Source organism: Echinops telfairi, unplaced genomic scaffold (assembly GCF_000313985.2).
Source record: "Echinops telfairi isolate 266 unplaced genomic scaffold, ASM31398v2 ScPeMD7_6080;HRSCAF=6971, whole genome shotgun sequence".
In the NCBI taxonomy this organism is placed as follows: Eukaryota; Metazoa; Chordata; class Mammalia; order Afrosoricida; family Tenrecidae; genus Echinops; species Echinops telfairi.
In genome coordinates, this window is record NW_022109980.1 from 3,831,851 (window position 1) to 3,852,781 (window position 20,931).

At 38.7% G+C, this 20,931-nt stretch overlaps 1 protein-coding gene and 1 pseudogene across 1 annotated transcript in view; one reads left to right on the top strand and one right to left on the bottom strand.

The window, feature by feature from the left end:
• The window catches only part of LOC101662600 (X-linked inhibitor of apoptosis), a 51,922-nt gene that overhangs the window by 19,618 nt on the left and 11,373 nt on the right, over positions 1–20,931 (top strand). Inside the window, exons 2-5 of the mRNA XM_004713056.2 lie at positions 14,327–15,230; positions 16,348–16,447; positions 17,431–17,509; positions 18,729–18,771. Of these exons, the coding sequence (XP_004713113.1) occupies positions 14,354–15,230; positions 16,348–16,447; positions 17,431–17,509; positions 18,729–18,771 (1,099 nt within the window). The 5' untranslated portion in view covers positions 14,327–14,353. The remainder of the gene's footprint in view (positions 1–14,326; positions 15,231–16,347; positions 16,448–17,430; positions 17,510–18,728; positions 18,772–20,931) is intronic.
• Positions 6,586–11,584, bottom strand: LOC115871571 (annotated as a pseudogene).

Genomic DNA, 20,931 nt, shown 5'->3' on the forward strand with positions numbered 1-20,931 from the left:
GAGATAATAACATGCACAAAAACAAGACAGAGCAAAACCAAGCAACAATATACAACAAAACAACAACAATAAACTAATGACAGAAAAACAAAACAATACACAGCAAGAAAGAAAATCTTGTATTTAGTTCAAGGACTGTTTGTTGGCCTTTAGGAGTGTTTTCCAGTCCATTCTGTTGGGTCACCATGCCCTGGCCCCAAAGTGCACCTTCAGCATTCCCTGGGGACCTCGCTGCTCCATTCCCTTGCTGTTCTGTTGCACCCCCTTAGTGTTTTGCCTAGGTGTGGCAGGATCAGATCAGGCACAATTCCCACACTTTGTCTCCAGTGTTGTCCCCTGTAGGGTTATGGTCAGTGAGGGACATCATGTCTCATATACATTGAGATAGTATATATTTTGAGTGTTTTCCTTGTTATGATTTTAGCAAAGGGTAAGTCATATTGATCTGCATCTTGGTTGGTTTTTAAGTTAAGATTACTGAACACTCTGAATTGCCTTAAGTTAGGAACAGTTCTCAGAGAAATAGAATAGGGCATATTAGTGATTGGTGATGAATCCTTGAGCTTGAAATATACTGGTATGTATTCTTCATGTAAAACATTCTTTGGGGGAACACTTTTCCATAATTTTTTGAAGCGAAGATGTGTGTCTTTCCTAAGGGAATCATGCCTATGGAGTTCATAATGATAAATAATTTGACAAAGATTGACATTCTGTGCTCAGTTTCGTATCACTAAGACTTAGTAAGTTAAATGTACGATAATTAATTATATTTTCTTTGTTGATTCTTACCATGCTCTTTCAAGTGTTTACAGAACTTGTTTCATTATCTAGCACACACTGCAGTATTAGTAAATTTGTATTCATTGAACTTAATGGCTCATTAATGCCATTCAGCTATTTCATTTGCTCTATGGCTTAATTTTAGCATTTTGTGGGGGGGTGGGGGGGTGCAGGCGCGCGTGCTAGTGACATTGTAGTTTTCTAACCTTTCATTGTGAATTGGGTGAAAGTTTATAGAGTAGATCAGTTTTCCATTCAGCAATTCATACACATTTTGTTTCATGTCAGTGATTGCTATCTGCAATATAACCATTTATCCCACTTCCTCCATTTGTTTCTTGTTTTCATTCCTCCTCTCCTACCCCTTTTGAATTTTGTCCTTGGACAAATGATGCCCTTTTGATCTCTAATGGTTGGGGTTTGTTTTGTTTTTTGAAGTCAAGGCAACATTTCTTAGATTTTCTGGAAATTACACTATCTAAAGCATAAGGCGTGGTTGTTTGGCAAGGATAGAATTTCTTTTAAGACCTGTAGTTAACTTTTAGTTCAGAAACATGTCATAATTGACGGGGGCAATTTGAAGAGAATGACCTGGTGTTAGGGGCTGTTATTTATAATGATACATCTGTGCCTCACCCTCTAGCCAGGTTCTGTCACTGTTGCTGTGGCTGGGCCAGGTAGGGAAGAGTTGGGGTTGGGGGTGGACCATAGCCCACCCCTTGCCCTTCTCAGACTGTATTCTGAATGATGGCTGCAATACCCTGGTCACCTCTAATTCAAGCTCATCCAGTAGTGTATTTTCCACCCGGTTGCCTTAAATAGTTGATTAAGGTGTGTTTCCCTCCCTAATGGCGTAGGGGTTATGTACTGGCCTGTGATCTGCATGGTCAGAAGCAGTTGAAACCATCAGCTGCTCCCCAAGAGAAAGACTTTGTACTTCCGTAAAGAGTTACAATCTGAGGAACTAACAGAGGCAGTCTACCCGTCCTCTAGGGTTGCCGTGAGTCAGCGTAGACTCCATGGCAATACCTCCCTTGTGTTATTGTTCCCCCTTTTAGATAGATGTCTATTGTTTGCCTGAAAACTGAGCCATGGGGAGAAAGGTAATTTTTATTTGAATGTAATTTATCTACATTTTTTTCTTGTTCTTTTTTATTATGGATTAGATGGGGTGTGGTTAACATTTCAGACTCTCAACTCTGCTTTCATGAGTTCAACCACTCACAAGCCATTACTCCTGTATTCTCTCCCACCCCCTCCCCTGTTTTCTCTTCTCCCTCCTGTGGACTTCCTTCCTCCTTTACACCCAAGGCGATACCTCTCAACCTTCTAGTCCGTTAGTTCAAATTCCCACCTTTGTCCTCTCTCCTTTGGGAACCTCTAAAGTCTGTTCCCTTTTAACTCACCTAAAAATGTTTTATTGTGAGAAGCAAGGAAGCCCACATGGAAGAAGCACACCAGCCTGTGTGATCATGAGATGTCGATGGGATCAGGTATCAGGCATATAACACCCAGAACAAAATCATACTCAAGGTGAACGGGGTGGTGGGGCATGAAGTGGACACCCATTGCCCATCTGTAGACAATTGGACACCCCCTCACAGAGGGGTCACAGGAAGAGATAAGCCAGTCAGGGTGCAGTATAGCACCAATGAAACACAACTTTCCTCTAGTTCTTTGGTGCTTCCTTCCCCCCACTATTATGATCTCAATTCTACCTTATAAATCCAATTAAACCAAAGCATGCACACTGCTATAGATAAGAGCCTGCAACCCAGGGAATCCAGGATAGATAAACCCCTCAGGGCCAACAATGAGAGTAGAGATACCAGGAGGATTAGGAGAGGGTGGGGGGACAAAGGGGGAATCATTCACAAGGATCAACACAAAACCCCCTCCCAGGGGGACGAACAACAGAAAAGTGGGTGATGGGCGGCGGAGGACGATGTAAGATATGAAAATAATAATCTATAACTTATCAAGGGTTCATGAGGAAGGGAGGGGGAAGAAAGGGGGAGCTGATATCAGGGGCTCAATGGGAAGAGAATGCTTTGAAAATGATGATGGCAAAAAATGTACAAAGGTGCTTGACACAATGGATGGATATTTGGATTGTGGTAAGAGATGTACGAGCCCCCAATATACATATTTAATTTTAAAATGTTTTGTTGGCCATTTAACGGATTTGAAAATGTGCTTAATGGTTTGAAGAACCTCAGAGAAGTGAATCAGTTGCTTACCAGTTGGAGTATTTATGTAACTGTATCATAGTGTAGCTGCCCCTGGTGGTGCAAATGGGCTGTACTCAACTGCTACCTAAAGAGCCGGTGGTTGGAACCACGCAGCCAGACAGCAAAGACAGTCATGGCACAGGGCTTCTGTAAAGAGTACAACCAAAGAAGCCTTCTGGAACAGTTCTGTAACACACTGACTGGGTCAGTGTGAGTTGAAATGGACTTGACAGCACTGGGCTTAGTTTTAGGTTTAGTTTGTATAAAAGGTTGAACGTTTAAAAATGACATTTTAAAAAACAAACCCCCTTGAGGACCTAATGTCGGGGGTTTAAATGGAGAGAAAATGTTTTGAGAAACGATGTACAAATGCGCTTTACACAATTGATGTGTGTATGGATTGGGATAACAGTTGTATGAGCCCCCAATAAAATGGTTTAAAAAAAAACAAAACCAAACCCCCTCCAAAAAATACCATTGCCATCAGGTTGATTTTAACTCATAGCAACCCTATATAATGTTTCCTAGGTTGGAAATCTTTACGGAGCAGAAAGCCTTATTTTTTTCCCCCAAGGAGCTGCTGGTGATTCAGACAGCAGACCCTGAGATTAGCAGTCCAACAGATGGCCCACAATGTTACCAGGGTTCCTTGCAAACACACCGTATATAAAAAAAAAAAGGAGAGTGCATCAATGATATAAAATAAAAGAACTAAAACCATAAAACTGTTAGAAAAAAATATGAGGGTAAAGTTTCAAGAACTTGCGTTAGTTGGTAGATTCTTAGATATGACAATACAAGAAAAAGCAAATGAATTAGACTTCATACTTTAAAACTTCTGTGTATCAAAGGCAAAGAGACAACTTACAGAATGTGAGAAATATTTGGTAACAAATATATATGCTAATAGTGTAATTAGAACATACAAACAATGTCACCTGTTCAACAAAAAAGACACTTCAATTAAAAAGAGCAACAAACTTGAATCAATATTTCTCTTAAAAATGGCAAATAAGCACATGAAATATGTCCGGCATTAGTCACTAGAGCAATAAACAAATCAAAACCATCATGAGACGCCATTTCACATCCAGTTGGATAACTGTAAAGGAGCCCTGGTGGTATTGGGGGTTAGGTATTGAGATGCTAACCAGAAAGTCAGTGGTTGACATCCACTAGGTGCTCTGTGGGAGAAAGATAAGAAAGAAAGATTGTTTGCTCCTGTAAAGATTGACAGCCTCAGAAACTCAATATAGGATTGCTATTTTACTCAGTTTGATGGCAGTAGATTTTTTTCCCTTAGGATGGCTCTAAGGAACACTGGTTGCACAGTAGGTTAAGCATTGGTCTGCTAACCAAAAGGTTGGTGGTTCAAGGCTGCCATCCGTTCTGAGGGAGAAAGATGAGGCTGGCTGCTCCCTCAAAGATTGACAACCTTAGAAACCATTTATAGGGTCTCTGTGAGTCAGAATCAACTCCGTGGCGATGGGATTAACATTCGGGTTGTGGTTTTGTGTTTATTTTGTGTTGTTTCCATTTAATAAAGCCCAGTGTTTAAGGTACTCTGCTGGTAACAGGAAGGTCAGCATTTCAAATCCGCCAGTTGCTCCTCTGGAGAAAGATGTAGCAAATGGCCTCCGTAAAGATTTACAACTTTGGAAACCCTTTAGGGCAGGCAATTCTATTCTGTCCTGAAGGTCACTATGAGTAGAAATCTCAACAGCAGTGAGTTCTTTGGGAGTTTACTTCATGTGTTTATCACAAAATAACTTAAAAAATGGAGTCATTTGATTCTTCATTATTTTAATAGCACACACTTATAAAAACGTCCATCCTGGTTCTATAAAATTAAGTAGCTTTGAGGGAATGATTAGCCATAAACCATAGGGAATGTATATACTTCATAATATTAATTTCTGTATATAAGCGTACTGTAGTCTTTGTACACCTTGATCAATATTTAATACCAAAGAAAGCACTCAAAACATGAAAACCAACAGCCTTACTCTTACTTGTTCTAAGTAGATGTGTGGAATAAATAGCCTCATGAAAATAATATTGATAAACTCCACATGTCATTGGTAAATATCACACATTCCTTCTAAAGTGTAGGCAGTGTTCCTAGAATAACTCATTAAAGAATACCTAAAATTTTCGTAGGAAAAAGAAATTGTGCATGTTTGTCCTATTGGAAAAAAAACATAAAGTTAATTTCGATGTTTTATATTCAAAGTAGCACTTATATTAAAAGAGTATAAAAACACCCAACTCTCTCTCTCTCTCACACACACACACACACACACACACAACCAGGGTCAGTGAAATGAGCTGTCCTTTAAAACATATAGCATGGACAAACACCAGTATGAACAACTGTCACAGAATTTCACAATTGAGGGCCATAGTATCAGTGCTTCATAACATGAAGCCAATTGGTTGGATTTCTTCGAAATTAGAGGGAAAATACATTTCAGAAAGTTGTTTGCTTATCATGGCCACTAAGTAAAATAAAACGTTGAGAGAAAATAATCTGACTTCACATGAAAAATATACAACATGAAGTCCAATAAACAACCATTCACATTATTCTGAAAATGTACTCTTAGCTCCAGTTTTCCCTATCAAAAGCACATGATTTTGTTAGCAATTGGCCCTTTGTTTTAGAATTAAACACTGCCTATGAGTATACTAACAATTAATCAACCTATGATCTAAATAACATTTTTACAGCTTTATTGAGATGTAATTCACATACCATAAAATTCATTTAAAGTGTACAATTATGTGGTCTTTAGTATATTCCCTGAGTTGTGCAACCATGGCCACAATCTAATTTTAGAACCTTTTTTATTGCTCCAAAAAGAAGCCCAGTATCCATTTGCCATCATTTGTTTATTTCCCCTCCTCCCCTGGCTCAACGCAAAGACCAGTCTTCTTGCTGTCTTTTACTGTTGTAATAGTATTTTAAGCTTTCGGTGTTAACTGTTCTCCTGCCTATTACAAATCATTCGGTTCAGAGGTTTAAAACCAACTCGGGGACCCTATAGGACAGCAGTCCCTCCACCGCCACCCCACCCCCCAGGGCTTCCAAGGCTATCATCTTTATGGGGAGCAGATTGCCAAGTCTTCTTCCTGGATGTGTTCTACCAACCTACCAGTTTGCAGCTAAACTCTTAACCACTTCACCGCCAGGGTGCGCCTTTGTTCAGCAGTTGCAACCCTCTGAAACTAGCCACATTTACATGTTTTGTGGCATCCTCATTGAGAAAACATTCCAATGATGGTTTCATAGTGTTATGATCTTCTAAGAGTCTTTAGTCTGAAATATGTGTTTCAAATGTTTTGTTTGCTCTACTTAAACTGTTGCTAGTTGCCCTTTGCCACCCTGTGTGTGCAGAATAGAACTGCTCCACAGGGATTTTTAAGACTGACTTCACAGAAGCAGATTGGCAGTCCTATCTTCAGGCACCTCTGGGCGGGTTTGAACTGCCAAACATTTGGCTAGAGGTTGAGCACTCAACCATTTACACTACCTAGGGACTCCATGCTCCAATTGCTAGGGGTGTCAAAGTCAATTAGCAAGAATAAAACCTTTCTGTCTAAACTCAAAACTAAGTTGGTTCTACTTGTGTTAACGATTCCAGCTTTTTGGTAGCTTTAGGAATATTTTGTGGCCCTACGTTATCTTCAGGAATAATGCCACCTTTATCATTGTCTCCATTATTCCTCTCACAGCATTTGGTTCAGTCTGTTACAGAGTGCCAAGAAGACTATTATGAGTAGATTGATGGAACTTGCCAGCAATCTGACCATTCCTTATAGCGTTCTCCACGTTTGCTGGCCTTACTGTTGTTATGAGGCTGTGGCTATGGGGGGGTTGCAGCCATCATGGCTTTTACTGGATCAAAACTCTTCCCTGAAGCTTCTATGCTGTTAACTCTTAAAACTTTATTGTTAACAGCTATTAGTCCTAGACCTGCAACGAGCCAGGATATGAAGACACCTGGGACTTTCTCTCAGCCATATAGTGAGCCCCTTAGGCTAAAAACCACCTGGAGATAACATCCTAAGAAATTTTCATTGCCTTTAAAAAAAAAAAAAAAGATGAACCCTACAATGTGTTCCTGGAAGAATAGCCACAACTTTAGTAGAGGACACAGGTTCTGAAGTTAGGTGAACCAATAACTGGATGTGACTTTATTTTATTTATTTAATAATTTTATTGGGAGCTCTTATAGTTCTTATAACAATCCATACATCTGTTGTGTCAAGCACATTTGTATATATGTTGTCATCATCCTTTTCAAAACATTTTCTTTCTACTTGAGTCCTTCATATCAGCTCATTTTTTTTCCATCCCTCTCCCAACCTCATGAACCCTTGATAAATTATAAATTATTCTTATTTTCATATCTTATGCCATCCACTGTCTCCCTTCACCCATGTTTCTATTGTTCGTCACCCTGGGCGGGGGGTATGTGTCAATCATTGCGATCGGTTCCCCTTTTCTCCCGCCACCTTCCCCCTGTCCTCATGGTATCTCTACTCCCATTACGGTACCTGGCGGATTAATCTGTCCTGGATTCCATGTGTTGAGAGCTCTTATCTGTACCAGTGTACATGCTCTGGTTTAGCCAGATTTGTAAGGCAGAACTGGGCTCATGATAGTGATGAGGGGGCACATTAAAGAACTAGAGGACAGTTGTATGTTTCATCAATGCTATACTGCACCCTGGATGGCTCTTCCCTTCCTTGTGACCCTTCTGTGAGGAGATGTCCAGTTATCTGTAGATGGGCTTTGGGTCTTCTGATGCCCGATACCTGATCCCGTCGATACTGTGATCACACGGGCTGGTGTGCTTCTTCCATGTGGGCTTTGTTGCTTCGCAACTAGATGGCTGCATCTTTGTCTTCCAGCCTTTAAGACCCCGGATGCCATACCTTTTAACAGCTGGGCACCATCAGCATTCTTCACCACATTTGCTTATGCACCCGCTTTGTCTTCAGTGATCGTTTCGGGAAGGTGTGTATCACAGAATGCCAGGTTATTAGAAGAAAGTGTACTTGTATTGAGGGAGTACTTGAGTAGAGGCCCAGTGTGACTTTATTTTAAGGTTGATACAACATAATACATTACTTTAAACGTTTTCTGTGTTAGCATATCTGTACCAAAAACACAGTTGCTGGCTGCTGTTATATAAAAGTCCCAAGTAATGGTTTGGTTGTTGAAACAGCCTTATGATAATTAGCATTATTTATTGGTAGCAAGTCTCAATGTATGTCTGCATAGCCTACTAAATGTTAATGTTAGATGACTTACGAGCATGTTACTCAATGCCTTTGAGTCAATTCTGACTCATAGTGACCCTCTAGGACAGGATAGGACTGCCCCTGTGAGTTTCTAAGGGTGTAACTCCCTACAGGAGTAGAAAGCCCTATCTTTCTCCCATGTAGCGGCTGGTGGTTTCGAACTGCCCAACTCATAACCACTGCGCCATCAGGGCTCCTCTATGAACATGTTATAGTAATCCATAAAACTAAAAATTTCCAAGTTTTGTTCTTTCAAAAGCAAAAAATGCTGAAATTTAGCTCTGAACTTGCTCTTCACCTCCAGGATACCCTAATAAACTGCTACTTATACAGTTTTGACTGACAGTGGCCAGGGGCCAACATGTAAGATGTACCTCCAGAGGCAGTTGGCTAGGGTCTCTACTGAGCTCCACTGCTGCACTTCTCCCCCCATACTCAAGAATCAGCCTGGCAGAGCTTTGGCCCCATGGAAAAAGACAAAGAGGACACCCACTCCATTATCTTCTCGCATGGGTGTCCTCCCCCTTGTCTGAGCATCTGACAAAGGTAAGCAGCACTAACCTGAGAGATTTTAAGTGAAAATAACCTTTTGGAGAGAAAGATAACCTGTGTTCCCATCATCTTAACTTTTTTTCATTTATTTATTTTTTTACTTTTTTTCATTTATTAAAGATTACCTTCTGAGTTTTATTATATATGTTAGACAACTTTAATACTGAAAAACTGGGGGAAAGAAACTTGTATTGTGTACATATATCAGATAGGTGAATTGTCTGCCTGTTTGTCTCCCCTCCTGCACCTTATAATGTGATAGCTAAATTTGTAATCAACCTCTCTGGTATGGCTCCCCTTATATAGTTGACTGGACTAAACATGTATATGTTTTAATTAATCCCTTACAACATTTCACTTTTTTGAAATCTTCCAACCCCCTCACATAAGCATGCACCATTTGCTTGCTGGGTGTTTTTTTCTAGCACTGTTGGCTTCTATGTAAAACCCCAATCAAACTCACTGCTGTCAAGTAGATTCCAACTCCTAGCAACCAGGATAGAACTGGCCTTGTGGGTTTCTGAGATGAACTTTTTTTGTGTGTGTGTGTGTGACGAACTTTTTATGGGAGTAGAAAAGCCTCCTTTTTCTCCCAAGGAGCAGCTGGTAGTTTCGAACTGCTGGCCTTGCAGCTCACTTCAAGATTCCAAACCACTCGGTCCCATTATATCAAAATCTCATCTTTCTCCCCACCTTTTGCTTATCAAAGACTGAATATATTTTCACATAGAAGCCTACAGTTATCTTGACATACTTCAGAGCTTTTCTTATCCAAAGACTATTTAATCCCTTTTCCACAATCTTCATACCCCATGTTCTTCTGAATTCACAGTTCCTAGGCTCTCTATATACTTCTCTGCAGTATCATCTTTACAGCTTTCATCTGAATTCACAGTTCCTAGCCTCCCGACATACTTCTCTCCGTATCTTCTTTACATCTTCATTTCCCTTAGGTCTTGATTTCTTCTTTTTAAACCTCACAGTCCTTTCCTTTGGCAGTGACTTCTCACTCCAAGGTGTCTGTCTTTTGTCAGTAATTTCTCCCTTTCACTCTTTATCCCTCTGGAAATTCAGTTTTCTCACTCATCTCATGATCAAACTAATGCCCAGCAATGTACCATATATACTCAAGTATAAGCCTACCTGAATATCAGCTGAGGCACCTAATTTTACCACAAAAACTGCATTAAAAATGTGCTTACAAACTCGGCTTATACACGAGTATATACAGTATATGTAGTGTTGACTTGAGTGCTTCTGAATAAATGCCTGCTTCTCAAACCTTGATGTAAAAACTATTAGTATGAAATAAACCCCGAGAGAATTAGTCTTCCAGTTAAAAGCTTCAAATAGAGACTCCTGCTGGGGTTGAATGATGGATTTTTTATTTAATATCTGAAATGAGGTGACTACTTGAACGACATAAAGTAGCCACTATTGTGAAATGATAGAAATAGATCTTTGATCTTATACTTGTATCTATTTTGATTGACCTGAAAAATAATTACCCCCTTGGGGAAGGTCATTTTCATGTTTTGATTTATATTTACCAGTATTTCTTCAAGCTTAGGTTAGGCTTGGAAATGATTTGTATACTCTAGTTTCACCTTGTCTGTGCCAAAGTCCCTTCCAGGAGTGGGATAACGTGTATGCGTGACGTGTTAAACCACCCAACCCCAGTATATTTTGTACCATTATTGATTATTTTAAAGTTCATCTTTTTATTGGACTAAAATCTGATTAGAATGATATGCACTTGACTTCGAGTCTATCTGCTAACTAAACAGAAATCTAATAATTACTTTTTTCTATGGGATAGCCTTTTAAATAGCTAAAGAAGATGTTTTATCCTCGCTATCATCCCAAATATTTTTTCCATTTTGGGATAAGTATCTTCAGCTCTTCCAGCTATTCTTTATATGGTATAATTTTAATGTGACATAATTTTCATCACTCGGGTGCTCTTTAAAGACATTATACTTTGTTAATGTCCCTTCTAAAATGAGTTTGGAATGGAAAATAATTTTTTAATATGTAGGTGAATTTGATCTGGATATTGCACATCTGGACATTAATGTAGCCTGAAATTACTGTAAGTTTTCTAACAGCCATGCAGTGTTGGTTCATAATGAATTTGTAATTAAGTAAAACCCTAAGGTTTTAATCTGGAGTTTTGCCTTCACTTGACTCCTTTCTCAACTAAGTCTCCATCTTCCTTTTATTGTGCAGTTGTTGTATTTTTAACAAGACTGTACGATTTTGCATTTGCCTCAAATTTTATCTTACAAGTTTTAACTTATTGTCAAGGCTTGTTTTTTTTTAATCTTTATTTTGTCATTTGGATTCCACAAAGGGTCTTAAAAAGCTAGTGTCACAATGGCTTTAAACATCTTAAAAAATATGAGTATAACTAAATTAAATGCTAGGTAAACAGTCTTTCAAAAATTGCTACATGCAGCTCATTTCTTGAGGTATGCATGAATTGTTGGTTATTAGGTGCTTTCAAATCTGTTCCAACTCACAGCAACCCTTAAATTAACAAAATACTGTGCGTCCCGTGCCATCTTCAGTCATTGCTGTGTTTAAGCCCATTGTTGCAGCCACTGTTTCAATCCAACTCACTCTTTTCCCCACTAACCCTGTACTTTACCAAACCTGATGTCCTTCTCCAAGGACTGATTCCCATTGTTAACATGTTCAAAGTGCATACGGAAAAGTCTCTCCACCCTTGCTTCTAAGGAGCATTCTGGCTATACTTCTTCCAAGACAGATGTTGGTTCTTCTGGCAGTCTATGATATATTTAACATCCTTCAACACTATGATTGAGAGACATCAGTTCTTCTTCCTCTTCCTAATTCAATATACTGTACAGCTTTTGCATGCTTATGAGATGATTGAAAATAATGTGGCCTTAGAGGTTGGCTATTTGAGATCAAAAGGACAGTGTTTCTCTAAGGACAAAGTTGAAAAAGGTTAGGAAAGGAAGAATGGAAAACTAAGGAAGAAGTGGGATAAGTGATGCTTCATTGTGGAGGTTGCAATCAGTGAGATGAAACAGAAGGAAGGGAAATGAAATACCAAGGCTTGAGTTAGGTGAACCTTACGTGATATCTTTGCTTCAGAGACTTGCCCAGTGGAATATATGTCCTTTGATTTCTTGACTACTTCTTCCATAGACATTGATTTTGGATTCACACTGAATGAAATCCTGACCACTTCATTCTTTTCTCCATTTATTGCTCATGGTTCAGTTATGAGGTTATTGGTTTTCGTTTTTTTTTAACAGTTTTATTAGCACTTCATCCACTGGTCATACAATTCAGTAATTCAGTCATATGAAGAAAAGTTGTACAATTATCACTGCATTGGTTTTCTTTATGTTGAGGTGTAGTCCATACTGAAGGCTGCAGTCTTTAATCTATGTACGTGAATTAATACCACTAGAATTGATATGACCTGCAAACTGAAATTTAATGTGAGCCTGCAAGAGAGGAGCCTAGTACTGAGCATTAGTCGAAGAGAGATGATATTTTAAGATATATTATTACAACATAATGCCAAAAGAGCTGCCTAGTTTTTGCCTTTAAATCAATTAATGTACAGGTGAAGTAGAGACAGAGTCTTAATATTGTGCATTTGATGAGCTTGTATTAGTACTGGATGATTTTTTTTTAATTGGAAGTTAATGCATATATCAATCATTCCATACTTCAGTCACATCAAGCAGTATTGTACAGTTGCTACCACAATCTGTCTCAAAACATTCTTTTCCTTCTTGGCCTCCTTGAAATTGGCTCCCTTTTATACCCCACCACTACTGCCACTACTGTGCCCTTCCCGCCCCCATTCCCCCAGCCCCAGCCCTTACTCGGCTTGCTGACCCTATAGCTTCATCCACTAGGTAAAAGTCTTGAGAAACAAAGTGTGCTTTATAGCTAGGGTGACCATGTGCTCTGATTTTCTTAGAGAAGCCCTAATGTAGGCCCGTTTTCCCCAGTGTAATTGTTGATAATATGTTTCACTTTGCAAAGTGTCCAGCTTTGGAGGGTAAGGTTAGATATGACAATGTTACAATTTGCCATCTTTAATGAAACTGTAACAGTTTTACTCCTAAGTTTGGGTGACAAACTGGTTTTTTAAAATTCTTTTATTGGGGGCTCATACAGTTCTTATCACAATCCATATATACATCCATTGCGTTAAGCATATTTGTAAATTTGTTGCCATCATCATTCTCAAAACATTTGCTTTCTACTTGAGCCCTTGATATCAGCTCCTTATTTCCCCCCCTCCCTCCCTACTCCCCCTCCCTCGTGAACCCTTGATAATTTATAAATTATTATTATTTTGTCATATCTTACTCTGTCCAACATCTCCCTTCACCCACTTTTCTGTTGTCCATCCCCCAGGGAGGAGGTTATATGTAGATCCTTGTATTCGGTTCCCCCTTTCTGCCCCACCTTCCCACCACCCTCCAGGTATCGCCACTCTCACCACTGCTCCTGAAGGGGTCATCTGTCCTGGATTCCCTGTGTTTCCAGTTCCTATCTGTACCAATGTACATACTCTGGTCTAGGCAGACAAACTCTTTTTTGACGATAGGAAATTGATAGAAAAAGCAACTACGATTAAGATCTACACATACTTGAGATTTTTCTTGAGCCACCCTCTAGAGGGCAGTAGTAGTATATGGGGGAAGTAGTAGTATGTATGTGGGGAAGGGGGTCCTTCAAAAAGTTCATGGAAAACATGGTGTGAAAAATAATGGAATTTTTCCACATACATTTTGAAGCACTCTCGTAGATCTTAAATGATCCAATTTCCAACTATAACCCCCCAAATTGGCCCTTATTTATACATGAAAATTAAAGACATTTTTTGGAAAATTAAAGACATTTAATGGTGTTATAGAACACATTGAACCAACATTGTGAATAAAACTTTTGCTAAGCAAAAAAGTAAAGAAATGTTAAAAATTTATTCATTAACATTTGAAACAGTCAGAGGTTTTTAGTTATAAAAACTGAACTTTGATGCTTTGAATATACAATGATCCATTATAAAAATTATGCATAGACTCTTAAGAATGTGGATATTTGATACTTTCATGTTTTTCCTAATGGTTTTACATAGTTAATCATTATAATATATTCTGTATCACATAGCTTCCATATTTATGTAAAATAGGCCCTTGAAAATTAATAGCCCTTTACTACTCCTGAGCATTGCTTTCCTTGGAAAGAAGGAGGAAATGCTAGTTTTGACTTTATAACTTGAATCACGTACTAATGTAGAACTTTAAGCTTTAATTTAAAATTGGAACACTAATTAGAGATTGTATAATTATTTTTGTGTCATCAGTAAAAACACTGCCAGCTCCTGATACTGAGCGTATTGTTTGTGCTTCACATTTTGTGATTCCTAATATAATGTTCTCTTTTTTGAAAAGGTGAACGGGTCCTAATTTCAAGAGAAGATGACTTTTAACAGTGTTGACGGCTCTAAAACTCTTGTACCTGCAGACATCAATAAAGATGAAGAATTTGTAGAAGAGTTCAATAGATTAAAAACCTTTGCCAATTTTCCAAGCAGTAGTCCTGTTTCCGCCTCAACGCTGGCACGAGCTGGCTTTCTCTATACTGGTGAAAGAGACACCGTGCGGTGCTTTAGTTGTCATGCAGCAGTAGATAGATGGCAATATGGTGACTCCGCCATTGGAAGACACAGGAAAGCATCCCCAAATTGCAGATTTATCAGTGGCTTTCATTTTGAAAATAAGGCTGCGCAACCTACAAATTCTGGTGTCCAAAATGGACTGTACAACAGTGAACACTATGCACGAAACAAAAATCACTTGGTTTTAGACAGGCCTTCTGAGACCCATGCAGACTATCTCTTGAGAACTGGACAAGTTGTAGATATGTCTGACACCATATACCCGAGGAACCCTGAGATGTGTAGCGAAGAAGCTAGGTTAAATTCATTTCAGAATTGGCCAGAGTATGCCCACCTAACCCCAAGAGAGCTAGCCAGTGCTGGGCTCTACTACACAGGGATCGATGATCAAGTGCAGTGCTTTTGTTGTGGCGGGAAACTGAAAAATTGGGAACCTTGTGATCGGGCCTGGTCAGAACACAAGCGACATTTTCCACATTGCTTTTTTGTGCTGGGCCGGAGTGTTAATGCACAAAGTGAATCTGGTGTCTTGAGTTCTGATAGGAATTTCCCCAATTCAACAAATCCTCCAAGAAATCCAGCCATGGTGGATTATGAAGTACGGATCCTGACTTTTGGGACATGGATATACTCAGTTAACAAGGAGCAGCTTGCAAGAGCTGGATTTTATGCTTTAGGTAAACTTCGTTATAAAACCAAGCTAATAAATAACTTTCAAGCTATCCCGGGGACCCAGAAAAGCTAAATAAATACCTTTAGTCCCCTGAGCTGGTAAATATTTAAGTGTGGTGTGGCATGATAATTTATATCTGTTTTAGTCTCTGAATCCTTATGTTGATCTTTTATGTAACCACTGAATATATATGAAAAGGGTACCATATTGTGAGTCCCTTTGTTCTTTATGAAATTGTCTTGAGGAGAGGGATGATGGTAGGGACCAAAGATAGTAAACATGCCCAAGAAGAGAATGGGCCTAATAGCAATACTAGCTGTCATTTATCGAGCGCCTACTATTTATGCTCAGTACATATATGAGGGCTTCGGAAAGTTTGTGGGAAAAACTGAAAAGATCATCCGCCCCTGCCCCCCCACAAACTCCCCCTGTCTTTATTACACATGTTTTCCTTAGAAGAGTTTAGTTGACTGGTATTGAAAGTGTACTTTTAGTACATAGGACTATGTGTTTGAAATCAGTCTGGTTGCTTCAAATGATTGCTTTTCAAATTGACTACTGTAAACATGTCATGATGAGTCTGGTAGCTTCCAGGGGTATTAAAAAATGTATACCATGATATATCTGACTAATTTATTTTGAAGTCAAACAGTGCCAAAGCACAAAATAGCAGTTATTTTACTATTTTATTGGTACAGCATCACATAGCCACTGTGAAGCTTTGTTTAATGCCATATAGCTATAACCTTAGAAGAACTTGTCACTTCATTGTGCTGAATTTTACAGTTATGCGTATTTGGAACATCCTTATTTTAAAGTTTTCTAGCAGTGACAGCCCAAATGACCAATGGGAAAAACATGTATCAATAATCATTTGTAACATAAAATGACCTATTTGATTTGTTTTTGTTGTCTTTTAACTACCTGAAAATGAGCTAGTGCCTTTACTGAGCTTTCCTCCTCAAATAATAAAGCTATTATTATTTTTGTAGTTATTATTTTTTAAGGGAATTTGAGTGCCATATCTTGCACCATGAGATTATCACATTCTTTAGATAGAGTTTGTTTTTAAGTGTTCAAAGGCATTGCACAATTGCATGTATTTGTCCTTGTTTTCTTAGGCGAGGGTGATAAAGTGAAGTGCTTTCATTGTGGGGGAGGGCTCACCGATTGGAAGCCCAGTGAAGATCCTTGGGAACAGCACGCTAAGTGGTATCCAGGGTAAGGTCTTTACATGTCTATTCAAGAACAGGCAAATTGGACGATCTGCAGTGGGAAAATGTGAATTACTTTTCACCTCAATTATTTTTGCCTTCACTTTAGCTTGAAATTCACACCGGTTTGTAAAAATGGGGTCACTTTATTTTTTTTTACTTACTTTATATGTATTTGAAAAACCACCCAAGCCTGCTATGGTGACCAAAACATTTATTGTTCGGCAATTGAGCTGACTCCATTTCTAAACACCAAAGAAAGAAATGTGTGCTGCTTTTGTTGGGCACAGGTTCCTTCAGAATGGGCATGGAAGAACCCGTTTATCAAAGAGGTTCTTTGACCTGTTCACATCATAGGAAACATTGTATCTTATTGATTGAAAGGCACACAGTGGTTAGAATTTTAAAATCTCGGAAATCAGGACACATCTTGCATTTGATCGTGCGTCATAATTTAATTAGCAACAGTTTGAGGTGATAAACGAGATAAGCATGCATCTTTAAATCAGTTACAGCTAAGAATATGGGCCTACCCTAAGTGTCTCATTGCTATCTTGTTTCTGCAAAGTACAGTACAGCTTAAAACTACAGGGTACCCCAGTAAAATGATCTTTAAAAAAATGCAAAATGAAGATGCAAATAAAAAGGAAAAGAGATCTTAACAGCCTTAAGAGGAAAAGTTGAAAAGAATTCCTTTTAAATGTACACTTGGTTAATCCTCTAAGTAAAATCTGTTAAGATTAACTATTTAAAACTTGTCTATAATGTCAAGGCACTAATTTAAAATAACTTGCGTTAGCCTAAATAGAGTAACAAAGGGAATATGTCTTTTTAACCTTAAATTGATAGTTGGACCGAAATTAGGTAACATTTTTATTTTGTGGTTCCTTAGAAATACCAAAAACAAATTAACAGAATTAAGATAACGGAGATTATCCATGCTTACATTTTATCCGCTACTAAAGTTTAACCTCCTTTTTAATTGTTTAGGTGTAAATATCTGTTAGAAGAGAAGGGGCATGAATATATAAACAATATTCATTTAAATCATTCACATGAAGAGTCTCGGGTAAGTCACATACTGTAATATATGTGTTTTCAAATTGGATGTATTTTGTTATGTAAAGTGCACCGTCTAATATTTTAAGGTAACGTGCAGGGAGCTAAAAAGCAGAAAACTTGGGGGCTTGCTGTTCTTACCTTGCAGCATATTTATGCAGAGAGCATCAGGATAAACTGATTTCAGTATCACTGTAGGCAAAAACAGGGCCTTGACCATTTGTACATGCTGGATGAGAGACAAAGCCTGTCTGTAAATGCTAAAAATTATTATTGTAAAAATTGTTAATATGGTTCATATTGTATTTTAAATAGCTCTTTATATTATAAGAACCGTAGTCTTTTGCAACTAATAAGAACTTAAAGAGATTATCATAAGAAATGTGACATTTACATCTTAGTCAAATCTTAGTGTGCAACTAATCAATTTGAAAGTGAAAAATAAATATGGACTGGAAGAACTTAAATACTAGGCCCTGTTTTGTTGCATGCAGACAAGTCAATTGTGACTCATGGCAATCCTAGAAGACCGGGTAGAACGCCCTATAGGGTTTCCTCGACTAACCTTTTCAGGAGTTCACCAGGTCCTGTCTGGAAAAGAGCTGCTGGTCAGTGCCAATTGCAGACTAAGATTAACAGCCAAGTGCTGAACCACCGCACCACCTGAACTCCCGGCTTGGTCTCTTAGCCTTCTGCAATTAGACTTTCGCACACAGCGTGTTGTACTCATAAATGGTTTTAAGCCTTTTGCAGACAGTATTTATAATCTCAAAGGTGTATCTAAATTGATAGTTTAAACTATAGAGTGGCCAAAATTTTGCACACATTGTTTTGTACTCATAAATGGTTTTAAGCCTTTTGCAGACCGTATTTACAATCTCAAAAGTGCATCTAAATCGATAGTTTAAACTAGAGTGGCCAAGGCATCTGTACTCTGCAGAAAGAGCTCGGACTGGAAAAGGGAGACCAGAGCCGTCCCTGTGGCTGTGCCATAACGGTATCTATCAGCTGATCAGGGTCTCAACTTTATGTCTACAAAGTGAGGGGGATTGGATTAGATGCTCTTTCAATGTCCCCCTAGCTCCATCAGGCCATGCCTCTTGTGAACATTGATAAGTTGAATTGGAATAAAGGTGATTTAAAATTTCCAATTAGTGTCATTTTCAAACTGAATTAATTACCTTCTATGAAAAAAGAATTCTAACGTATAATTCATACTTTTATTTTAGGCAAGAACTACTGAAAAAGAACCATCACTAACTAAAAGAATTGGTAAATACCCTTATTAAAGTAAATAGTTTTTTTCACTGCCTGTTTATAATAGTTGTTTATGGAGTGAAAGATGTGGTCTTTCAAAGTCACCACAGTATGGCTCTGTGGGATAAACGTAAATTGAAATCAGAGGTTTGTGTATTATGAGCCGTTAGACAGTTCATTTTCCCAGGTTCAGGAGAAACTGTCAGACTACCCCATCATCATTTCTTTTAAAATCATAGAACCAAGGATTAAGTGTATGTTTTTCCCTAGCGCTCCTTAGTAAGCCTGGATTATGATCAGCCCTAACCAACCTACTTCTATATCTCAGATCATCTTTGCTTTGTTTATCTCCCATGACCTCATGGGAGAGGGAGAGGGAGAGGTTTTTAATCACAAAGATTGAATATACACTCATTATAAACAGCTTTTTGAATGAAGGCCAGAAAAAGATACTCTGTAAGCAAAGAAGATACTGTTAGTAGCTTTACTCTTCAAAAGAAAAACAGTCACATTGGAGATGTGACACTAAAATCTTTTTTTTTTAAGTTTTAGAAGCAGGCTTTATTGAGAAGCTTGCCGACGGGTTCAGCAACTCAGGTATTGAGCTAGTGAAACCACCCTAAAATCTTTAATGGAACCAGAACAGTAACCGACTCCGACATCATATATGGGATCTCAGTCTCAAATTAGGGATCATGTTTCAAGAAGAGTTGTAAGTTTCCATTTAGAATAGATCTGGCGATTCCGTACTCCCTCTCCTTAGGTTGGTGTGTTCTCCGGTGCCTTTGAGTCAGTTTCAGGTCATAGCGACCCTACAGCCCGATGCACACCGGAGAGAAACACCCCCTGGTCCTGCGCCATCCCCATAATGGTTCTTATGCTTGAGCCCGATGCTGCAGCCACTGTGTCCATCCATCTTGTTGAGGGTCTTCCTCTTTTTCACTGACCCACTGTTTTACCAAGTTTGATGTCCTTTTCTGGGGCCTGGTCTCTCCTGACGTGTCCACAGTACTTTAGACAAAGTCTTGCCCTCCTTGCCTCTAAGCATTCTGGGTGAACTTCTTCCAAGATAGATTTCTTTGTTCTTTTGACAGTCTGCAGTATTTTCAGTATTCTTTGAAACACCAATGTTGAAATGCATCGATTCTTTCGTCTTCCTCATTCAATGTCCAACTTTCACATGCCTATGAGGCAATTGAAAATACCATGGCTTTGGTCAGGCGTACCTCCATCCTCAAAGCAACCTCCTTTTTTGGTTTTATTATGGATTCTCCCAAAATCATTTTATTAAGATATAATCCAGGCATCATACCATTACATGGTTCAGTCATAGCAAGCAGTGTGGTATAACCGTTACGACACCCAGTTTCAAAACATGCCCTCCCTGTACTCATTGATATCGGCTCCCCATTACCCCTCCTTACCGTGCCATACCCCTCCCCAATAACCCTTATTCTAGTTATTATCTCTGTAGAGTCACCCAACCTGGGTTTTATATACCAAAAAATATAGAAAGATATATTACCATGAGTCGAGAATGCTAACAACAAACAATAACAAAATACAGCAGAGATGAACCCCAGAGTATTAGTTTTTTAAGTACAAACAGAAAATAATAAAAACCAGATCAAGCACAAAGTGTATCCAAAGGGAGATCAAATGACACGGTTTTAACCATTCAAGTCAGATTTATCATTTTTTCGTCTACTGTAATTGTCTCTCCATTACTTTCTTTCTGATAACCAAGCCATTCTCATCCTTCAGTTATGGCTAGAGGGAAATCACGAGAGACTTAGTCCATGTGTAGAGCCTGCAAATGTCTTTCGGGCTTCCACTATCTTCCATAGCCTTCTGCAAACCAGAATTTCACAATTTAAACTCTGATACCGTTCCCTCCTTCGGATTTGGATTACGTAATTCATAATCTTTGGATCATGGATATAGATATGCTTAGTTGACGTCTCATGTAGATGGCATTTCTTTGAAAACAAGCCTTTTTTTTAATCGTTTTATTAGGGACTCATACAACTCTTAGCATAATCCATACATTCATCAACTGTGTAAAGCACATTTGTCCATTCATTGCCCTCATCATTCTCAAAACATTTCCTCTCCACTTAAGCCCCTGGCATTAGGTCCTCATTTTTCCCCTCCCTCCGAAAACAAGCCTTTAAG